The 22,297-nt window shown below is 51.7% G+C and overlaps 1 protein-coding gene across 2 annotated transcripts in view; it reads left to right on the forward strand.

Annotated features, from left to right (window-relative positions):
• Positions 1–590: 590 nt before the first annotated feature.
• The window catches only part of SGSM1 (small G protein signaling modulator 1), a 62,832-nt gene continuing 41,125 nt past the window's right edge, over positions 591–22,297 (forward strand). Inside the window, exons 1-10 of one of the 2 annotated variants that reach the window (XM_045534290.1) lie at positions 591–1,074; positions 3,769–3,931; positions 6,445–6,597; positions 10,394–10,461; positions 10,715–10,860; positions 10,977–11,108; positions 14,197–14,321; positions 18,237–18,304; positions 19,526–19,689; positions 19,872–20,004. In XM_045534290.1, the coding sequence (XP_045390246.1) occupies positions 1,011–1,074; positions 3,769–3,931; positions 6,445–6,597; positions 10,394–10,461; positions 10,715–10,860; positions 10,977–11,108; positions 14,197–14,321; positions 18,237–18,304; positions 19,526–19,689; positions 19,872–20,004 (1,216 nt within the window). In that variant the 5' untranslated portion in view covers positions 591–1,010. The remainder of the gene's footprint in view (positions 1,075–3,768; positions 3,932–6,444; positions 6,598–10,393; positions 10,462–10,714; positions 10,861–10,976; positions 11,109–14,196; positions 14,322–18,236; positions 18,305–19,525; positions 19,690–19,871; positions 20,005–22,297) is intronic. The other variant, XM_045534291.1, reaches the window with a different exon arrangement.

Consider the following 22,297-nt stretch of genomic DNA (forward strand, 5'->3'; position numbering starts at 1 on the left):
CATTGCGTGGGGACGATTCAGGACTTTGCTCCCTCTGGGGGTAATTTAGGGCTAGGTTCATCTCTTCTGACCTCCTCGACCTTGAGGTGCAGCAACTGAGGCCCAGAGAGGAGGAGGGCTTTGCAGATTGGGGCTCAGCGTCCAGTGGGGCAGAAAGGCATTCAGGCCACTCGGGGTGAGCTGCATGAGCTGAGGCGTGGCTGCCTTTCCCACTGTGTCTTCCACACCTGGCATGTTGGAGGCGCTCAGGAAGTCTTTGCAGAGTGAGTAAGTACAATGAGAAAAGCACGCAGCTGGAGTGTCCGCCCTGAGCTGGAATCTGCCTGTGCCCTGGGCCAGCTCTGCCTCCCTGGGCACGTTGCTTCATTCTCTCTGAGCCCCTGTTTTCCAAAATAAGACCACGAACCCACTTAGTAGGTACCCAGGCAGGGATTTGAACCCAGGTCTAACAGATTCCAGGGCTGATTTCCTACCCTACACTCTGCTGAGTCCTTTCTATACTTGATTCATTCATTCATTCACTCCTTCAGAGAATATTTATTGAGCACCTACTATGTGCCAGGCACTGTTCTAGGCTCTGGGGACACCAGTGAATAAGGCAGGTAGAGTTTCGACTCCCCATGAAATTTACATTCTATGAAAGGGAAAACAGTCTACAAATCAGCGCGTAGAACAGGAATAGCAGTGAGTACTCTAAGGAAGCATCGTAGGGGCGAGACTGGGGAGGGGGCTGCCTTGGATAGTGCGGTCAGGGTGGGAGGTGACATTTTGTATGACGCCTGAGAGAAGCGGCAGCCCGTGGTGCAAAGAGCCTGAACAAACAGTTAAGTACAACGGGAAGGTGACGTTATCGCAGAAGAGGAGGGTGTGGAAGGAAAGTAGTTGCCACAACGTCCCAGACATCCTGGAAGGCTCACGAGGAGTGACACAGCCCTTTCAGGGCGTCTGCACCCCGGGTCACACTGGGTCTCTCGCCCTCCGCCGCCTCTGCCTTCCAGGTGAAGCAGATCATGGAAGAAGCCGTGACGCGCAAGTTTGTCCACGAAGACAGCAGCCACATCATCTCCTTCTGTGGTGAGTCTGGGGCCCTCCCGTGGCCCGGAAAAGTGGCTTCTTGCTCTGCGGGCTGCCTCGGGGAAGTGGCGTCTCTGAGCCGGGGTTCTCACGTCATGTTTTGCTCTGAAGTTATTTTTGAATTCCAAGGAGACTCCACTGGAGAATTTCCAAATCCAGAAAAGTCTAGGGAGGCAATTGAAAATGGCTTTTGCACCCCGTAAATAGGTTGTGGCTGTTAACAGTAGAGGGGTTGATTAATGTCCCTTCCCTGAGGGCTCAGGTCACACTGACCCCGCCCAACGCACAAGTGGTCTTGCCCCTGAGGATCGGGCTCCCTGTCCTTTCCTTGCTCTGCCTGGAGCTATTTCCAGGTAGAGGGAGAGGGTGGATCGGGACTCTTAAAACAAGGAAGGGAATTAAGAGCCAGTGACACATCCTGTGGGATCGCGTCCACCTGGCCCAGCAAAGGAGGCAGGCCCGGGGCCAGTGACTCAGGCTTGTCTCCTGGGCCACTGTGCTCACAGTGGTTCCAGAAATAACCATGCTGCCAGGTTCTTACTTTGACAGTGGCCAGAGACATGCGTTTTCATGTCTCTGAAGTCAAGATTCAGCTCATAATCAGGGTGTATGTATAAGTAGGAGTGTGTCTTTCTTTCTCCCTGAAAACTTTTTTGATTTAATAATTGGAGCGTCCCCTAATGGAGGACACGCTCCAATTCCCCTCCTGTGATCTTGGCCCCGTAGGGAGGTCTGAGACAGGAGACTTGGCCGGCCTGTCAGCTGCCGTCCACACGCCTGGGGCACCGCCCCGTGGGGCCCCGACATGCCAAGCACACTCTGTGACCTGGGAGGCCACTGATCTCGGTTCACCCCCTTTTCAGCCAGACAGACCTGGAGTCATATCCCATCTCTGCCATTTCCTTGTTGAGTGACCTTGGGCAAGATATGATTTTTTTAAGTGGAATATGTTTATACATATACATATGTGTCTATATGTGTGTGTTTGTATATATATATTCCCAATTTTTTATTTTCTCCTGGACATTTTTATTTGCAGATAAAATCATATGCATGTCCATGTCAGTACTTGCTAACATACCTACCATTTAAAGACTTAGAGGAAAGACAATGATTTAAAAAATTATAATAATTCTCCAACTCTGCACAATGTTTTTCGGTGGGAGAAATTTGATAGCCCCAAACGAGGCCTAAAGCATCTCCTTGAGGTTTCTTTTATTCATTGTTCATGGTGAGCTGTTATCAGAAAGCATTAAACAATGTCTACGCAGCCTGAATAGATAATTGACTTATTTCAATATATGCAAATGAAAAGTACTGTGATTGTAAGTTTAAAAGTAAGCTATTTTAGAAATCCTCACCCTGGAATATTTTAAACCCCTGGGCAGATTAGGCAATATTTGGACATTCATTCGAAACCAAGTAATTGCTAACTCAAAAAAAATAAATAAATAAATAAATAAATAAACAACAAAGACAAACGATGAAACCAAAATGTCTCAGTATTGCTTGGACCCCTGAGAGTGCTTGTTTACTCAGTTTACTCTGTAGAGCTCTTACCTCATAGTTTTTGTCCCAAGAATTAGGGAAGGTAAATTGTAACAGTTATCTGACACCCGGCAGGTTCCCAATAAGGAGTAGCTCTTATTATATACTCTTTCAATACACGTTGATTATGCACCTATTGTATACTGCCATGAGCTCCTAGTCTGCTGTGTAAGACAGAAGGTAAGAAGATAAAGAGGGCAGCTGCAATTACCAGGAGGAAGATAGCAGCCATCAGAATGGCCTGCACAGGGCCATTTTCCCAGAAGGGAGCATTGAGGCCCAGAGAGGGCAAGTGATTTGCTTGAGGTCACACAGCAAGTTAGTGGTAGAGCCCAGGCTACAGCCCAGACCTCCTGCTTTGAGGAGAACTGGGAAGGGCCTCCAGGGGAAAGACAGAGGTGGGACTGTGACTACTAAAAACTCCCTTCAGAGGTCCTTGTGGAAGCACAGTTGTTATGGCACACCTTAGACCCAGACCTGGGTTTGAATCCTGGCTTCATCACTTACTTGCTGGGTGGCCCTGGGCAATTCATTTCACCTCTCTGAGCCTCAGTGTCCACATCTGGAAAATGGGGATAGTTTTCCTTTCTCCCCTGGCCATGGCAGAAATTGAATGAGATTTGTAAATGTCAGCTGTTACTGTAATCGCAGTATAAATGATGATGATGGTGATGTGATTCTTTAATCCAGACATAGCTCAAAAGGCGTGTGGTCCACACTCCCCTCCCTCTTTGGCAGGAATAGTGGCTGACACTCTTAAAGCACTCGATCTGCGCCAGCCTCTTTGCTAAGTACTGTCCGTGCATTTTCTTCCACCTCATCCTACCAGCAGTGTTATGGGGTTAATGTTCACACTATCCCCATTTTACAGATAGGGAAGCTGAGACACAGAGGGGGGAAGTCACTGCCCACAGTCACACAGCTGGCTAGTGGCAGGGATGGTCTGACCTCTAAGCTCTCCTGCCCACTTTGGAGAATATGGAAGGCAGGTGGCACCTGTGTTGTTCCCCCTGAAGCTGTTCTCAGTTCTGTGATTCTGGGCGCCCCGGCTCTCCAGGTGGTCTCTGTCTGGCTGCAGCTCCTGGTCGTGCTGGGTGCCGGGGAGCGTGGGCAGGGCAGGGCCCGCTGACCACTGTGTCCCCGCAGCGGCTGTGGAGGCCTGCGTCCTGCACGGGCTTCGGCGGCGGGCGGCGGGCTTCCTGCGGAGCAATAAGATCGCGGCTCTCTTCATGAAAGTGGGCAAGAGCTTCCCACCGGCTGAGGATCTGAGCCACAAAGTGCAGGACCTGGAGCAGCTGATCGAGAGCGCGTGAGTGTGGAGTGTGGGGTGCAGGCTGGGCAGCTCCCCGGAAGATAGTCCACACTTCTCCCGGGCTCAAGGGGAGCCCACACCCTCCTCCCACTTTGCCCATCACTCTCCTTCCTCTCCTTTCTGCTACTCACACCTGCCAGACTCTTTCCCACCCCAGGGCCTTTGCACATGCTGTGCTGTACCCTCCACCAGGCTCACCCACCTGATCTTCCATGGCTGGATCCTTGTCATCACTCAGACTTTCCCCCAGCTCAATAAATTCCAGCCCTCACCCCATCTTCTCCTTCATATCACCGTTTGCTTTCTTCCCAATGGTCATTGCCATCTGTAAGTAGCAATTCTTTCATTTGTTTACTGTCCACTTGACTGTTGTCTGCCTACCTCGCTTGACTCTGAACTCCGTGAGAACAGGGGACTACATCTGTGTTTCTCCCTTATGTCCCCAGCATCTGGGACAGTGTCTCTTGCCTGGGAAATGCCTGAGAAACAATTGCTGAGTGAATAAGTGCCTGCTAGGAGCCAATCCCTATTCTAAATCCAAGATGACCGAAGTGTGATAGAATCGATACGGTCTCCACCCATGTGGCCCAGATGCTAGGGCCTCTGGTTAACACTCATATTGATAGATTTGTTATAATGTATTTGAACACACTGACTTGGCATGTAAAGCAAACTCTGGGTCAGGTGTGGTGGCTCACGTCTGTAATCCCAGCATTTGGGGGGGGGGCGGTGAGGAAGAAGGGTCTCTTGAGGCCAGGAGTTCAAGACCAGCCTGGGCAATGTAGTGAGACCCCGTCTCTATAAAAATAAGAAATAAAAATATTAGCTGGGCATGGTGGTGCACGACTATAATCCCAGCTACTCGGGAGGCTGAGAAGGGAGGATCGCTTGAGCCCAGGAGTTCAAGGTTGCAGTGAGCTATGATTGCACCACTGCACTCCAGCCTGGGCACAGAGAGAGAAGACCCTGTCTCAAAAAAAAAAAAAAAAAAAAAAGCCTAGTATTGAAGCAACCATTGAAAGGCAGAGGTGGCCTCACTCACTTGTCTTAGTGACTGGTTGCATGTTTTTGGGGGACACTCACAGACTGAGTGTGTGTACACAAGCACCTTCCACCAGAGCCACCCCTGGAGTCCCAACTGCACAGCCAAACCCCCAGCCTGGAGCCTGGTCAGGGGTGGCAAGTAGGTTTCAACTCTGGGTGGTGCTAGTGGCTGTCCAGAGGACTGTGCTGTGAAAGATTCTGAAGCTGCGATTGGGCATCTTGGGGAAAAGTGCATGGATTGATTGGTCATGTCTGTCACAGGCAAGGGCAGGGCAAAGACAAGCATGCCAGGTGTTCCGTCTCTGCTGTGGGCGGTCACTCCACCTGACCAGATCAGAAACAGCCCCTCAGGCCCTGCCTGCCCAGGGCTGCTGGCCAGAACTGGAGGGTGCCCAGAGCTCAGGGTTCGGCTCTGCCAGCTCCCATTTGGAATGACTTCTCAGCCACCGGGTCTTCGGGCACCTTCCAATCCATCTGCTAAATTCCCAGGTGTTTGCAGATAATTCCTTAAAGGGATGGTTTTCCATGGGTCTTCCACAATGGAGGAATTAGACTTCCTAATGGAGGAATTAGAGACGACTGTGCCACGTGGTAAGGGAGAACCATTCATTCATTCATGCAATCACTCATTCATGAGCACATTTACTGAGCCTCTATGCGAGGCACTGTGCTAGGCCCTGGAGGTACAGACATGGAGAGGGCCCTGGCTTGCCACGTGGTAGACTCTCAGTAAGTGTTTTATTTAAAAACAAATTGAATCGCTTAGTTCGTACCTTCAAGATCACAAGGTGGAGGGGAAGACAGAAAAGTGAGCAGGAAGTTAAGCTCTAGAGGCTGAGGGAGCAACTCTGAGAGGGCTTCCTGTAGGAGGGGATGCCCTGGCTGAGACTTAAAGAGTGACAAGGGATGAGCCTGGGCACAGGGTGGGGAGAGAAACCAGGAAGAAGCAGAAGCTCATGAAAAGGCTTCAGATGAGAGCCTGGCAGCCTCATGGGTCTGCAGAAGCCTCTGTCTGTCTGGATCCTGGAGTGAGGTGGCCGGTGGTGAGGAGGTTGGTGGAGAGGTGATGGGGGTGAGGTTCCTTGCAAGTCATGTTAAAGAGCTTGCTTCCCAAGGGCGTGGGGAGCCACTGAAGGATCCACAATCCAAGACTCTTCTTGGCCAGCACTGCTTTCCAGGAGAGGGAGGGAGAGAGAGTGGGAGTAGGGGGCGGAGATCAGTATGAGAATCTGGCTTGCTTGTTAACGGTGTATCAAATTGTCTATTTAACCACATCTGCACACTCACTGGGTATTATTATCTTTCCAACTCTTGGCCCATTTGCTTGGAGCAGTACAGGCTCTTGTTGTCCAGTTGCCAAGCCTTCATTTCCTACAGAGGCTGAACATTGTCCCATTTGTATCAATATGCTGGTCCTGTGGATTTCTTCTTTTGTGACTATCTATTCTCCTCTATTGGTCCTGAAGGCGAAACCAGATCCAGGGCCTCCAGGAGAATGTGCGGAAGCTGCCGAAGCTGCCCAACCTGTCCCCACTCGCCATCAAGCACCTGTGGATCCGCACCGCCTTGTTTGAGAAGGTCCTGGACAAAATTGTGCATTACCTTGTGGAAAACAGCAGGTGAGAAAGACCAGAACCTGGGCGTGCTCTGCCTCCACCTGCTGGCAGGCGCAGGAATTGCACCCCTTGCCCAAAACTGCTTGCGTTCTCCCTTGACGTGCACTTAAGTTTGAAAGTGGCTAAATAAATGTCTCCTGGATGTTTGACCATGAACTAGGCTAGCTTAGAACCTTGGGAAGACTCAGGTGTTCAATATCAGGGTCTTTTGGCGATCCCCAACCTTTTTGGCACCAGGGATCAGTTTCTTGGAAGATAATTTTTCCATGGGAGATGGTTTCGGGATGATGCAAGCACATTACATTTATTGTGCAGTCAAACCTCTCTGCTAATGATCCTCTGTATTCGCAGCTGCTCCCCAGCGCTAGCATCACCGCCTCAGCTCCACCTCAGATCATCAGGCATTGGATTCTCATAAGGAGCCGCAACCTAGATCCCTCATGTGCGCGGTTTCCAGTAGGGTTCGTGCTCCTATGAGAATCTGATGTCCCTGCTGATCTGACAGCAGGCGGAGCTTAGGTCGTGATGCAAGCAACGGAGAGTGGCTATAAATACAGATGAAGCTTCACTCGCCTGCCTGCCGCTCACCTCCTGCTGTACAGCCTGGTTCCTAACAGGCCGCAAACCAGGACTGGTACCGGTCTGCAGCCCAGGGGCTGGGGACCACAGGGACCTCTGGCATATAAGGATCTTGGGTTTCTTCTTTCTCCCACTGATTACTCCAGTGAATAACTGTGTGGCCTGAGGAAATCACTTAGCCCTCTTTGTCATTCTGTTGTCTCTTTTGGTTAATGGCATGGGGATCGTAGCCATCCCAGAGAAGAAATGAGAAGGGGAATTGGGCGAATACTCAGCATTTTGAAAATGCACCATGACCCTTTTTACATTTTCTCTCCTAGCTCAGACTAATCGGATGTGAAGGTTTATAGTATGAATCCCCTCAGGCAAGCATTCGTGCATGCGTTCATTCATCCAATAAATATTTAATGAGCACCTGCCGTGTACCAGGTGCTAACCTAGTTATCGGGGATACAGTGGTGATGCCTGGTGTATTACAGAGCCTGTATGTTATCTCAAGAGCAGTGGGCGGCCACTGAAGAATCTGTAATCTGAGACTCCCCACGGCCAGCAGCTTCTCCAGCTCCCAAGGCAGGGGGCAGAGGGAGAGAGAGAGGTATCTGAGAATTTCCCCATCTTTCAATACATAAAAGTGCTCGTTCAACCACATGTGCACACACACTGCGTATTATTATTATTATCTTTTCATTCTTTGCCCCTTTGTGAGGAAAATATGAAATATTTTCATACATACGATTTTCATACTTACATATTTTCAAGATACAAACATGTACTTTGTACAAAAGTACGGAGCAAAGCCCCTCTTCTCAAAAAGCTCGCATTCCAGCAGGGAAACCGGCAAATTGCGATGGTGGTAAGAGGAGAGGAGTGTTCCAAGGTGGGCGTGCTGGTGTTTAGTTTTCTCTGGGTGTTCAGGGAGAGCACCCCGGAAGGTGCAGCAGTTAAGCTTCCATATGAAGGGCATGCAGGCATTAGCCAGGGTAAGGGGGCATGGAAAAGAGTGTTTCTGGTGGAGGGAACAGCAGGTGCAAAGGCCTAGAGGCAGGAGAGAGACTGAAAGAAAGTCACAGTCACATCTTGGTTCTAACTCTACCTGCTATATTTTGAGGCAGCATTTCCAAGGTTTATGGTAAACATAACTGTGCTGGTTTTTGGCATCCAAGGTCTGGGTCTCCATTTAACCTCTTCACGTTGTAGGAAATAGTAACGTGCCTCTGCCCCTTGTTCTGTGAATGGTGCTGGGCCTCGTTAGTTACTGCCTTTGGGATACGACCTTAGGATTTTCTGCTAAGTCAGTCAAGGACTTAGTAATTTACCTGAGCAGCAATGTCAACCTGCTATTTTTTTCATTAAACTTTTTATTTTTAATTTTAGATTTATATAGGAGTTGTAGAATTAGTACAGAGAGTACTAATTGCCTAACCCCAGTGATAACATCTCACATAACCATAGTACAATGATCCAAACCAGAAAACTGACATTGGTATGATAATATTAACTAATCACAGGCTTTATTTGGATTTTACCACTTTTTACGTGCACTCATTTTTTTGTTGAGATTTATATGAAGTTTTAACACATGTATAGTTTCATGTAACTAATACCACAATCGGGATACAGAATTGTTCCAAGGAAACTCATCACCCTAAAGAGACTTTCTTGGGCTACTTTTTACAATCACATCTTGGTTCTAACTGTGCCTGCTGTTTTTGAGGCAGCATTTCCAAGGTTTATAATCACATAATTGTGCTGATTTTTGGCATGGAAATCGGGTGGTGCTGAAGTGGAAAGTGTCTTGATGTCTTCAGATTTGACACCAAAATGTCAAACTGTGATATTGAGCAAGTACAGAGCACGTCAGTTCTGGATCATCCAATATTCTAAGTGATAGAAGATTTCTTTGGAGTAAGATTACAATAATGTTGCCACTATTTAGTGAGAATTTCCTGATGCCAGCCAGGCTCTGTGCTATTGCTGTACAGGTAAGTTTTCATTTAATCCTTCCAATAACCCAATTGAGTTCTGTCATTCTTTGCATTTTTTTTTTTTTTTGAGACAGAGTCTGGCTTTGTTGCCCGGGCTAGAGTGAGTGCCGTGGCGTCAGCCTAGCTCACAGCAACCTCAAACTCCTGGATTCAAGTGATCCTCCTGCCTCAGCCTCCCGAGTAGCTGGGACTACAAGCATGCGCCACCATGCCCGGCTAATTTTTTCTATATATATTTTTAGTTGACCAGATAATTTCTTTCTAGTTTTAGTAGAGATGGGGTCTCGCTCTTGCTCAGGCTGGTCTCAAACTCCTGACCTCGAGCAATCCACCCGCCTCAGCCTGCCAGAGTGCTAGGATTACAGGCATGAGCCACCGCATTCTTTGCATTTTACAGCTGACGTTACTGAAGCTCAGAGAGGAGTGTCACTTGCCCAGGGACACACAGCAAGACAGGGAGTGGCAGATCTGAGCTCCTACCCAGATCCCGTATCCTTTACTTCCTGTTGTATGATGGCAAGAGCCGGGCCAGCTGGATGTAGCCCAACCTGCATCTTCCTGCTGTGTGGCATTCAACAAGTCACTTACCCTCTCTGAGCCTAAGATCCCTTACGAGGTTCTCTTTTCATCCTGAAATTCCGGAAATTCTGTTTGTTTCTAGACTGTATGAGTTTTCAAGGAATTAGCCACTACTACACGATAACTCAAACAAACAAATCAAAAAATATTCAGCAGGGATGTTGTACTGATGGCATCACGTATTATTTTGCAGAGCCAGATTCCAGGGAGCATTTCTGGGCATCTCAGGCCAGCGTTATCAACCTTAGTCATCAGAGCAGGAAAGCCTGTTCACATAGCCTTTCAGCACACACTGCAGCTACACAGCTTATTCTTGCCTCAAGCACAGAAGGGCAGACATCATCTGAGCCTTGAAGGGACTTCGCGTCTCAAATGGAAGATGTGGAAGCAGATAGCATCAGGCAGACCTCAGCAGCCTTCTCATTGCTATTCCTGTTGCTCTCATAAAGGCTCTGTCATGACCATGTATTAACCCGGTACATGCTGAGCACCATGCTAAATGTCCTAGGAGATGCATTATTAGTCCCATTTTACAGATGGGGCAGCTGAGGCTCTGGGCGGTAACTGATGACAGGTGGGGATTGCACCCAGTCTGTCCATCGAGCGCCCTCTGCTGGTCCCCGTCCAAACCTGCATGGCCTTTCCTCTCTTGCTAGTAAATACTATGAGAAGGAAGCTCTCCTGATGGACCCTGTGGACGGCCCAATCCTGGCGTCTTTGTTGGGTAAGTGGCCCCGTGCTTGGAGCTTCATCTGGACGTCTGCTCTTGAGTCTCAGGGGCAATTCCTTGGGGCCTTTCTCACCCCCAGCCAGCCTGGCCCTTCCCAGCTTAGCTGTTTGCTGTCTCTCGCTCCCCGGGCCTTGTCCTCTGCAGGACCTGGGCGTCCTAGCTGGCTGGAGGGCAGGGCCCACCTGGTGGAGGACGGGAGGATGGGCTTTCCGGGGCTGTGGATTCCCAGCCCCCGTGTGCTCCGCAGTGGGGCCCTGTGCCCTTGAGTACACCAAGATGAAGACTGCGGATCACTTCTGGACCGACCCCTCGGCCGATGAGCTGGTGCAGAGGCACCGCATCCACAGCTCGCGCCTGCGGCAGGACTCGCCCACCAAGCGGCCAGCCCTCTGTGTGAGTGGGGCGGGCAGCGGGGCTTTGGGAAGGGCTTGGCACGGGGGCAGGGAACAGGGTGGGGGCCCTGAAGGTCGCTCCAGGCCTCATCCCTCTATCTCCCCTCATACTGCCAGATCCAGAAGAGGCATTCAAGTGGCAGCATGGACGACCGGCCATCCCTCTCTGCCCGTGACTATGTGGAGTCTCTGCACCAGAACTCCCGTGCCACCCTGCTCTATGGCAAGAACAACGTTCTGGTTCAGCCGGTGAGGGGTCTTCTTGGGCCCCGAACTTGCACTGAGGGTCTGGCTCTGGGTTATAGAGAAGTTCCCTCTGAATCTAGTTGCTCATCCATTCATTCACCCACCTGGCCATCTGTCCATCCATCCATCCATCCATCCACCCACCCACTCATCTATCCATTCATCTGTCCATCCACCCACCCACCCATCTGTCCATTCATCTGTCCATCCATCCATCCATCCACCCACCCATCTATCCTTTCATCTGTCCATCCATCCATCCACCCACCCATCTATCCATTCATCTGTCCATCCACCCACCCACTCATCTATCCATTCATCTGTCCATCCACCCACCCATCTGTCCATTAATCTGTCCATCCATCCATCCATCCATCCACCCACCCATCTATCCTTTCATCTGTCCATCCATCCATCCACCCACCCATCTATCCATTCATCTGTCCATCCATCCATCCATCCACCCATCCATCTATCCATTCATCTGTCCATCCATCTATCCACACACCCACCCAACCACCTCTATCCATTCATCTGTTCATCCATCCGTCCATCCACCCACCCATCTATCCATTCATCTGTCCATCCATCCATCCATCCACCCATCCATCTATCCACACACCCACCCAACCACCTCTATCCATTCATCTGTTCATCCATCCGTCCATCTACCCATCCATCTATCCATTCATCTGTCCATTTATCCATCCACCCACCCATCTATCCATTCATCTGTTCATCCATCCATCCACACACCCACCCACCCACCCACCCATCTATCCATTCATCCACACACCCACCCACCCACCCACCCATCTATCCATTCATCCGTCCATTCATCCAGCATCCTCATGACTGATAGTTATTGAGTGTTTCCTGTGTGTTGAGCACTGTGTGAAGTGCTCTTAACTATATTAACTCATTTAAACCTCACAACAGCCCTGTGAGGTCGGTACTATTATTATAGATGGTATTGCTGAGGCCAATGCAGGCAAAGCGTGGGGCAGAGTTATGAACTGAATTCAGGCCAGCTGGTGCTAGACTGTGTGCCACCGCACTGTCACCTTCTATGTCCCAGCACCTGGCTGGGCTGCAGAGATGGGCGGTGAGCCAGGCATGTGCACCTCATGCAGTGTCTCCTTTGGCTGTCCCCTCCCCAGGGTCATTTAGTCACAGAGTGAGTATGGTATTTGGGCCCAACTGGGAGGAAGCAGAGGGAGAGCTGTCAGCCACTCCAGCTCTCTGGTCACAGTTTCAATCACTGGGTGACCCTGAGCAAGACACTTCCTCCTCCAAGCCACAGTATTTTCATCATAATGAGTAAAAGACTATTTCCTTAAATCTAAGAAGCCATGTATTTAAGATACACCATTTTATAACATAACCATTGAGAAATTAAAAATGCTATTTAGAGTATATACAGTGTTTTTTCAGTACTTGGAAACTTTAGCTTATGCTTTTAAAGGGATCTTTGGGATTTATTTTGACATAGTTATTTTTTCTTAATCATACATCAGTTTTATAAGTACACGTAAAGGAAAATACCATTGAAATACATTTGTTGCGATAGTCCTAAAACTTCCTCCAGTTCAGAATTCCATCTTCTGTATCACTCTTTGACTAAGAGTCCTCGATGCCCTTATTTTTCCACGTATCACCTTCTGTTCCATCAAGGGAAGGGATCAACAAACGATATTCCATGGGCCAAAGGCGGCCCTCCAGCTGTTTTTGCCAATGAAGTTTTATTGGAACACAACCATGACTGTTAGTTTACGTATTGTCTGTGACTGCTTCCAGGCTGTGACGACAGAGTTGAGTGCTTGCAGCTGAGCCTGTATGGCGCACAAAGCCAAAAATAGTCCCTCTCTGGCCTTTTACCCAAAAAGTTTGGTGGCCCCTTATCCAAGAGCACAGAAAGTGCCGCGTGTCTCACAAGAGTGTCCACTCTCATCTCTGGGATGGCTCTGAAGTCCCGTAAAGTGCTTGCTTGTTGCTTTGCAAAAAAAATCTAGAGTTGTGGGCATCCCTGCGGGGATGAATGATGTTCCCGCTTCGCCAGTATCACATTAGCCCTCTGCTGAGCTGTTCTCAGCATTCTTGTGTTCACAACAGCCTTTCGGCTCAAAGCTGAATCACAGTCCAATCTTTTTGAAGACATCTAAAATAGCCCCTACACCCTGCTTATGGAGTAACAACCGTGCGTAAAACTTAAGTGATGACAGTATGAACAGCTATGACTGAGTTTGTGCGAGGTCAGGTGATGACAGCTACATCACGGTTGTGAGATGCCATCCATTACGAGACACATCCCCATTTTAGGTACATTAAAATGCAAAAAAGCAAGCCGTGCCTCTTTGGATGGGTGACATACTGCCGTGGTGCCCCCTGGGGGCTGCACGCATGTGGGAGTGAATGGAGACCGTGTGTGTGTAGATGGGGCCTTGCTTGGTACACCCCTGGTGCTCAGTACATGTTAGATGTCTGTCTCTGCATGTCATTGAGGTGGATTTGGTGGAGGGGCTGCCTCCTCTATATGTGTGACAGATGGTGACATCACCCTCCCCTACATCCCCACTTGGGCTACAATGAAGCAGATGAGAAGTCCTCTAGGAAAACTCTGGGAAGGCCACGGGTCGCACTGTGGGCGGAGAGTGCAGGGGGCCACTGGGGAGGAGGTTTCCGGGTAAGGTCTGCAGGACGGGCCTTAGAGCTCAGCTGCTGTCTCTCTCCCTCAAGACTGAGCAAGACAAATGCCCTCTGTTTTGAAAACGGTAATGTTAAGAGGGACAGAGCCCCCTTCCTGGTCCTAAAGGAACCTTGACGCAGAGCCCCTGGACCTCAGGAGGGAGGCAAGAATGTGAAAGTGTTGAGGGGTGGGTGGCTTTCCCAGCTGGATGCTGCAGACCCCGTCCTGCAAGGTTGGTGGCAGATGGCTTTGCTCAGCACGGCCACCTGGAAGGAGGTTTAGGGTCCTCCAGATGGCTGTAGCCTGGAAGGCTCAGGCTGTGTGTCCGTGAGTGCAGTGGGCCTGGGCCTGCGTCCACTGTGACTCCAGCACTGTCGCTGGGCCTGAGTCCTCCTCTCTCTGCAGAGGGACGACATGGAGGCCGTACCGGGGTATCTGTCCCTGCACCAGACGGCTGACGTCATGACCTTGAAGTGGACGCCCAACCAGCTGATGAACGGGTCCGTGGGGGACCTGGACTATGAGAAGAGGTAGGACACTGGGCCTGCGTGTGTTCCCTGGGTCCCTCCGCTCCCCTTGGCACAGGAGAGTTGCCCTCCTGGGCAGGGGAGGCTCGTGTCCTGGCCCTGCCTGCTGCTTTGCCTGGTTGTTACGGCCACGGGGCTCAGCCTCCCTGCAGCTGGGACCCAAAGGTTCGGGAGGATCTGGAAACCAGCTGCAAGACTCTCAGGGCATGGGGGTTCGGCAGTGCCCTGCTCCCAACACCGCCCAGAGACAGAAATCCTGACAAAGATCTCATAAGCCTGCAAATGGCAAAACACTCCCCGGTCTCCAGCCACCCTTTCTCGTCACTCCATAAAACAGGGAGGTGGGAGTAGCTGGCCCAGGGCTGCATCTCCTGCGAATCCCTGTGACCCAGCAAAGGCCACATAAACCACGCAGGAAAGAAATGGCAGGAAAGGGACTTGGGTGCTGCGATGTCTGTGTTCCAGCACAGTCAGGGAAGCCTCCGGGAGGGTCAGCGGGAGCCACGGTGCAAAGGCGTGGCCAGTCCAAATAGTTCAGCTTACGGAGTCTTGTCTGCCGCTGGTGGGGAAGCGAAGCAATGGCTTGTGCTGCTCCAGGTCCACATCCGATCCTGTTTTTCTCTTCTGTTTTCTTGCTTTCTTAAAACACTTTTTGTGATGAATTTTATGTATTTATTTATTTTATTTTTTTGAGACATGGTTTGGCTCTGTTGCCCAGGTTAGAGGGCAGTGAGGTCATCATAGCTCACAGCAACCTCAAACTCCTGGGCTCAAGCGATCCTCCTGCCTCAGCCTCCCGAGTAGCTGGGACTACAGGTGGTGGATTTTTAACATAAAGACAGACAGAACTCAGGGACCCATTGCCCCATCCTAACGGCCATGAACCCATCCGCTTTTCTGCTATATATCATTCTGAACCAACATGCAGACGTTGTAGGATTTCATCTGTAAATATTTTAATAGGTATCTCTAAAAAAGATGAGGACTCTTTTCAAGAAACATAACCAGAACATTATTGTTGTGTTCTCAACAATCAGGCCTTGGAGTGACAAATAGCGTTGTCTAAGCTGGTCACGTCCTGTTCAGGGGTCACCATCTGTCCCCAGAGATAGTCAGTGGGTGATACAGTTGGTCCCGGGCTGGGTCCAGTAAATCAGCTCCAGCCAGACTCTGGAGGTTCCGGTCAAGAGGCCCTCATGGAGGGACAGGGCAGGGGTCAAGGACATGCTCTTGGCCCGAAAGCTTATCTCAGCCTCTTTGTCTCAGACCTTAGTTGTCAGGCCCTCCCTGACCTCCCTGCAGAGCTCGGATCACACAAGCCTAATCTCCTTCATAGCTTTTATTTAATATTTGAACACTGTGGTCACATAATCAATCTGTGCCCACTTGTATACTCCTGTCTCACCCTCGAGCCCTCTGATCCTCGAAGTAAGGGGTCCCAACTTGCTCATATACCCAGCACCTGCCACGCATTGGAGCACTAGTAGGTGCTCAGATCATCTTTGTGAAATGAAGCAGAGAAGTCAGGGGGCCTGGGTTCACACCCCAAATATTTACTGAGCACCTACTCTGTGCTAGGCACCGTGCTAGATCCAAGGGAGATAGCCATTGAAGAAAGGGACAGTCTTTACCGTCTCAGAACTCACATTATACGGGGGGACAATGAGTGAGCAAGTAAACGCATAAATGTATGTTATGGGACCACGTCCTTGCTCTGCCCTCACCTAGCTGGTTGCCTGGGGCATGTTACTCCACCTCTCTGGGCCTCAGTTTTCCTTTTCTATCAGAGGAGGGAGCAGGACAAGATGGGGTCTCCCCAGAACTCAAGGGACTCCAACAAGAGCTTCAGGGACTTCTCTAACACCGAAGTGTCTTCCACCCAACATCAGAGCTTCAAACAGCCCGAGAACCCTGCTTGGTGCTTGGACTGAAGCCCAGGGTTGTGTGGGCAGGGAACATGTGATGCTAATGTCTTGAGAAAGGCATTGGATCCAATGGCTGCCAAGCCTCTCCACCACCACCCCCAGATCATCTAGACCGCGTGTTGGTGCATCTTTTTCTCTGTTTCTGAATAGGCACGTTGTAAGTGGCTTTGTGCCCTGGGCATTTCCAGTGCTCAGCACGAGAAACATTCCCTGGGCATCATGGAGAAGTGAAGAAAACAGAGCCCCTCTCCGGGTGTTCAGCAGCGTTTGGGCAGTCAGAGGGGAAGAGCAGGCAGTTGCCACTCTGTGTGACAGGCACATGGCTCTGTGGCAGCCCGGGGAGGGACACACTGGCTAGCCTAGGCATGGGAGGGGCCCGGCAGAGGCTGCTACTCGTGTGCACTCGACTGTCCTCCAAGGACGTTCACTTCCGTGAACCCTGGTGAGGCTGGTTCTGGTCCAGACCAGGGCAGGAAGGACTTTCAACGTTTCTATTCCAACTTCCTCATTTCACAGCTGGGGAAACTGAGGCCCAGGAAGGAGTAGGGACTGGTCCAGGGTAGGTGGTGAAAGTGGGATGTGAACGTTGTCTGACCTTGAAGCCTGTGTTAGGTTGAGGCCTCCAAGAAGCAGGTGCCGAGGCAGGATTAGACGAGCACAGATTTCTCGGGGCTGCACTTGTGCAGGGTAACGGAGGGGCAGGGGTGGGCCGGGAGAGCCCTCAGACCTCCATGCTGGGAGCAGGAGGGGAAGGCAGGGAGATGGGGCAGGATGAGTCTCGGACCCAGCACAGTTCTAAGAACGTCTGGCTGGACCAATTGGGAGTCTCCAGTGGACTGTTGGCTGCTAGAGGAGTCCCTGGTCACGCAGGGACGGCCTCCCTGTGCTCCGTCCTGGCTGTGAGCATCCCTGGGGAAGCGTGACCAGGTGCAAACCTGGCGGAGGATCCACAGGGGTGGCCTCTGAAGTTAGTCAGCTCAGCTCCCTGCAGCAAGGTCTGCCGGAGCTGCAATCCGAGCGGTGCGTCCCCGTGGCTGCCACAGAGCCCAGGGTCCTGTGGCCTCCACCTCCCGCTGTGTTCTGATGGGAAAAGCAACTGGTGTCAGGACAGCAGCAGGCTTTGAGGTGGAAATGGGAACACTTGAGTGAATCACGGGAACCATTTCCCAAGCACACGCTTTTTAACTTATCAGCTCTGCGTCGAGTCTGTCCCCACGGCGACGCGGTGGGGTGGGTGTTGTTACAGTGCCCATTTTACAGATGGGCAAATGGAGCCTCAGAGAGACCCTTCAGTCACACTGCTGGGAGCTGTGGAGTCAAGGCTGTCGCCTGGCTATCCTAACTCCTGTCTGGAGACACGCGGGGGCCTGGGCTTAGGGTGTGGGTTAGTCAAGACTCTTAGGTGCCAGCTACAGAAAACCGGACTCCAGCAGACTTAAGCGCGGGCCCACATGCATGGAAATATCCAGGACAGTGGCCCCAGGTGTGCCTGGATCCGGGGACTCCGGCGGCGGGCACCTGCGCTTTTCCCGTCTCTTGGCTGTCTTCTATCTGTGGATGCCATTCTCAGGCTGTGGTCCCTTCGTCCCCAGACTTCTTGCCGCTACTTTCCAGGCGGAGGGGAGTAGCTCTTTCCCAGTCATTCTAACGTAAGTCCAATAGTTGAGTCCCATTGGTTCTGCTTGGGTCATGGAGCCCTCCCTGCGCTGCCACTGTGGCCGGGCCTGGGCCGGTGGCCATTCCTAGAGTCCTGGAGTGGAAAGTCAGCGGGCTCAGCCTCACCTTAGTCATATGGACTAGGAGTGGGGAGAAATTGGGGTGCTGGGGACAGAAGAACGGGAGGCAGAGTCTGGGCAGCCTGGGACACAGATGCTGGGGACGGGTGGGTCCTTGTGGGAAGGGAGCCTGTGGGTGTAGCCTGCTGGTGTCCTGAGCCCCTCGCCACCGTGAGGTAGGCAGGCGTCCTGAAGCCTGACCCTCCCTCCCCTTCTAGCGTCTACTGGGACTATGCCATGACCATCCGCTTGGAAGAGATTGTCTACCTGCACTGCCACCAGCAAGGTAGGAACTGTGGGGACAGCAGGGGGCTGGGCATTCCTCTTGAACCCCCTGCCTGCCTCCACCCCTGCCCATTCATTAGCATCATGATACAAGGGGGTGGGCATCTCCTATTCCCTGTGCAAACTTGGGCAAGTGACTTCACCATGCTGAGCCTCAGTTTCCCCATCTGTAAAATGGGATTATAACAGCACCTTCTCATGGGGTTACCGTGAAGATCGAATGACATGTGTTAAGGGCTCAACATCAAACTGGTGGCATTAGCTGCTGACACTTATTGGGCACTTACAATGTGCCAAGCACAGTTCTAAGTAATCACGTGCCTTTTGTTTAATTGTCACCATGACCCAGTCGTGGAGGTGACATCATTCCCACTGTAGAGGTGAGGAAGCAGCTTGGCACAAAGGCAAACAGTCTGCAAGCTTCAGAGCCTGGACTTGAGCCCAGGTCTTTATGACTCCAAAGTCAGTGCTCTGAAGATCTGGGACCCGTAACTGCAGCACTCCTTTAAAGCCAGAAGCAGGTACAGTCAGAACAAGCAGAGGCCCACCCTGCTTTGGAAAAGCAAGGGGTCTGTGCCTCACCAAAGCACTGTTTGGTTTAAGGCTTTTTAATGAGGCCGACCTGGGTTCAGATCCAGGCTCTGCCACGGATCAGCTGTGTGACCTTGGGGAAGTTACTTAACCTCTCTGAGCTTCGGTTTCATCATTTGTAAAATAGGCAATAATATAGATATGCCTCCTAGGGATATTGTGAGTATTACAATAAGACAATGCCTTTAACACACTGTGCTTGTATACAGTAAGTGCTCAAGACTTGCTAGCCAGAGTCAACTACTGCCCTGAGAAGGGGTCAGTCTGAAGGCCTCCGTACAAAAGGCAGACAGGTAGATTTGTAGGGGGTTCTTGAGCGTAGGGTGTTTGCAGGCATCTTTTTCCATTGGTGGCTGACTTTCGGGGGGTCAAGCATGCTCTTCCTGACCCTGTCCTGCAGCTCCCAGGCAGGGATGGATGGTGGGTGGGATGAGAAGGACTCAGGGTTGGGGGCGGGGTAAAAACTGCCCCTGACCTTTTGCCCAGGCCTTTCCCGGAGCCTGGGAGCCGGGCCCCTGGGTCGGGCTTGGCCCCTGATGGGGGGGGGGACGTGTTTGTGGGGGGGGGGGCCCTGTCATCACGCCTCATAGTGACCTCCCGCTGGGTCTTCTCTGGCTGGTCGCGGTGGCAGTGGACAGCGGCGGGACGGTGGTGTTGGTCAGCCAGGACGGCATCCAGAGGCCACCCTTCCGCTTCCCCAAGGGCGGGCACCTCCTGCAGTTCCTCTCCTGCCTGGAGAACGGGCTGCTGCCGCACGGGCAGCTGGACCCGCCCCTGTGGTCCCAGCGGGGGAAGGTGAGTGACCGCGGGAGCCCAGGGAGGCTGGGCTGGGGCTGTCATGGGGGTCCTCTTGCCGGTGGGTCCCCATGTGGCTTTGTGGGCTCATGCGCCCCCCCCCCCCCCCCCGATACCCCAGGGTGTACAGGTTGCAGGGACGGTGTGTCCCAAGGACCTTGCACTGGGACATGTTCTTTCAGGGCAAAGTGTTTCCTAAACTGCGCAAGCGAAGCCCTCAGGGTTCCTCTGAGTCCACGTCCTCAGACAAGGAAGACGACGAGGCCACAGACTACGTATTCAGGATCATCTACCCCGGCATGCAGTCTGAATTCGGTAAGCTGCCCTGTCCCCGGGCCCTGGGGAGCCACCTGCTGACTGAGCCTGAAAACGACTCCAGGTGTTTGCAACTAGAAGACGAGAGGTCTGGATTCTGGGGCCAGCAGGGTTACCTGGAATCAAGAAGTCAGTATCTTGGCAGCCTCGGTTTCCCCCCCAAATAAGAACAGGTAACCACTGTCTGCTTGGCTAACAAAAACGCCACTAGGTAGGAGGTGCCATGGCGAGGTGGCAGTGGCGGGGCTCTGGAATCCTGGCTGAACTTGGGCAAGTCACTTTGCCCCTCTGTGCCTCAGTTTCCTCATCTGTAAAATGGGAACATTCATAGCACCGATTTCGTAGGCCTATGGCTGAGGATTAAATGAGATAAGGCATTCAACACATAGCCAATACTCAAATGTTAGCTGCTGTCATACAGTTGTTGCTGTAAATATTTTACTTCAACTCACCATTGTAAGGATTCAATGAGATAAAGGGATAAGGCCTTGCACACAGTAGGTGCTCCATAAGTGCCGTTAGAACAGTGGGGAGCAAGCAAAGCACTAGGCACCAGCACGCGAGGTGACATTTAATAATATATGTCAAACAATTTGCGTGGTGACTGCTACGACATAAACGCTTAGCTAATGGAAACTCACTATTGAGATCATCATCCTGGGGCTGTTGTGAGGATCCAATGAATTAATATTTGAAAAGTACTCGGAGGGGGGCCTGGCATTTATTAAGCACCATATGGATGTGTGTTAAATCAATATCCAGTGACAGGTTTTCTGTTAACCTCATTTTATTTAACCCTGTTGTTCCCACTCAATGGGTAATAGCTCCGAGCCTCCCTTTGCTTAAGCGGCCACACGCTGGGCAGTGAGAGGCTCTCTTGAGAGCAGACGTCCTCCCTGGCAAGGCTGGAATCCCTTACGTGCCACACAGAGTGTCCTGAAATATGCATTACCACGTCCGTTCCCACCCAGGATCTGGGGCTGTCCTGCCCTCTTCCCAGAACCAGGCTCAGCCTGACACCAAGGCCGAGCTGAGATGGCTCCATTTGTAACGGTGAAATCTCCCTGGGTGCTGGGCTGGCTTCAGTTCTGTTTCCCGGGAACCTGGGCTTCCCACCCCCATGAAGACCGACATTAATTCGTACGCCCCACGCGAGCGCTGGTTAATCAGAGAGGGCCGCATCCCCCAGAGCTGCCTTCCCGGGAATCCCTTCGCGCTGGTTCTCATCCAACCAGTAATTTGTAGGCTCCTGCTGGGAGCCAGGCTGGGTGCTGGATGTTTCATTTATTTGAGGAAATATCCATGTTGTCCTCCTCTGACTTGATGTAGGCCAGCGGGACAGACGCCAGCTGTGCCCACCCACACCCCCGGCATTTCCCATTGTGCTGATCAGCTGCCGGCTCCCCACCTCGGTGTCTCTTTGTCTGGTGGCCAGAGAAGGGACCAGGGTCCCTTCTGCTCGTGAGTGGGGCATACTGGAAGTGTCAAGGATTCAGTGCCTCCCTGGAGCAGCCCTCGGCCCCACCCTGATGGGAGTAGAAGTACCCCAGCTCCCTCCCCGCTGGGGAGAGCAAACTCTGAAATGCGTGTTGCTCACAGTCCCCTAGAGCCGCATTCCCCAAACTCTGGGTCGCAGACTGGTACCGGTCCTTGGCCTGTTAGGAACTGGGCCACACAGCGGGAGGTGAGTGGCAGGCCAGCAAGCGCAGCGTCGTCTGTATTTACAGCCGCTCCCCATCAGTGGCATCACTGCCTAGGCTCCACCTCCTTTCAGATCATGGTGGGCATTAGATTTTCACAGGGGCACGAACCCTACTGTAAACTGCGCATGCGAGGGATCTAGGTTACATGCTTCTTATGAGAATCCAATGCCTGATGACGTGAGGTGGAGCTGAGGCGGTGATGCTAGCGCTGGGGAGCGGCTGCAAATACAGATTGTCATTAGCAGAGAGCTTTGACTGCGCAATAAATGTGATGCGCTTGCATCATCCCCACCCCCGGGCCTGTGGAAAAATTGTCTTCCATGAAACCAGTCCCTGGTACCAAGAAGATTGGGGACCACTACCCTAGAGGTTCCCCGGGAGAGTAAGCACAGTTGCCTCTAGTGCTCATTTACTCTCTGCCTTTCCTTCCCTGTCTCACTTCGCCTCCCCCCAGCAGTGCTTCCTGGGAACACCTCCCAAATCAACTACTTGCACTTGAATCCTTGTCTGCCTTTGAAGAAACCCCAGCTAAGTCAGCATGTTTATTTGGGAGTGCCGTGGTACGATCATAGCTCACTGCAGCCTTGAAC

The sequence above is a fragment of the Lemur catta genome, chromosome 21 (assembly GCF_020740605.2).
Source record: "Lemur catta isolate mLemCat1 chromosome 21, mLemCat1.pri, whole genome shotgun sequence".
NCBI classification, from domain to species: domain Eukaryota; kingdom Metazoa; phylum Chordata; class Mammalia; order Primates; family Lemuridae; genus Lemur; species Lemur catta.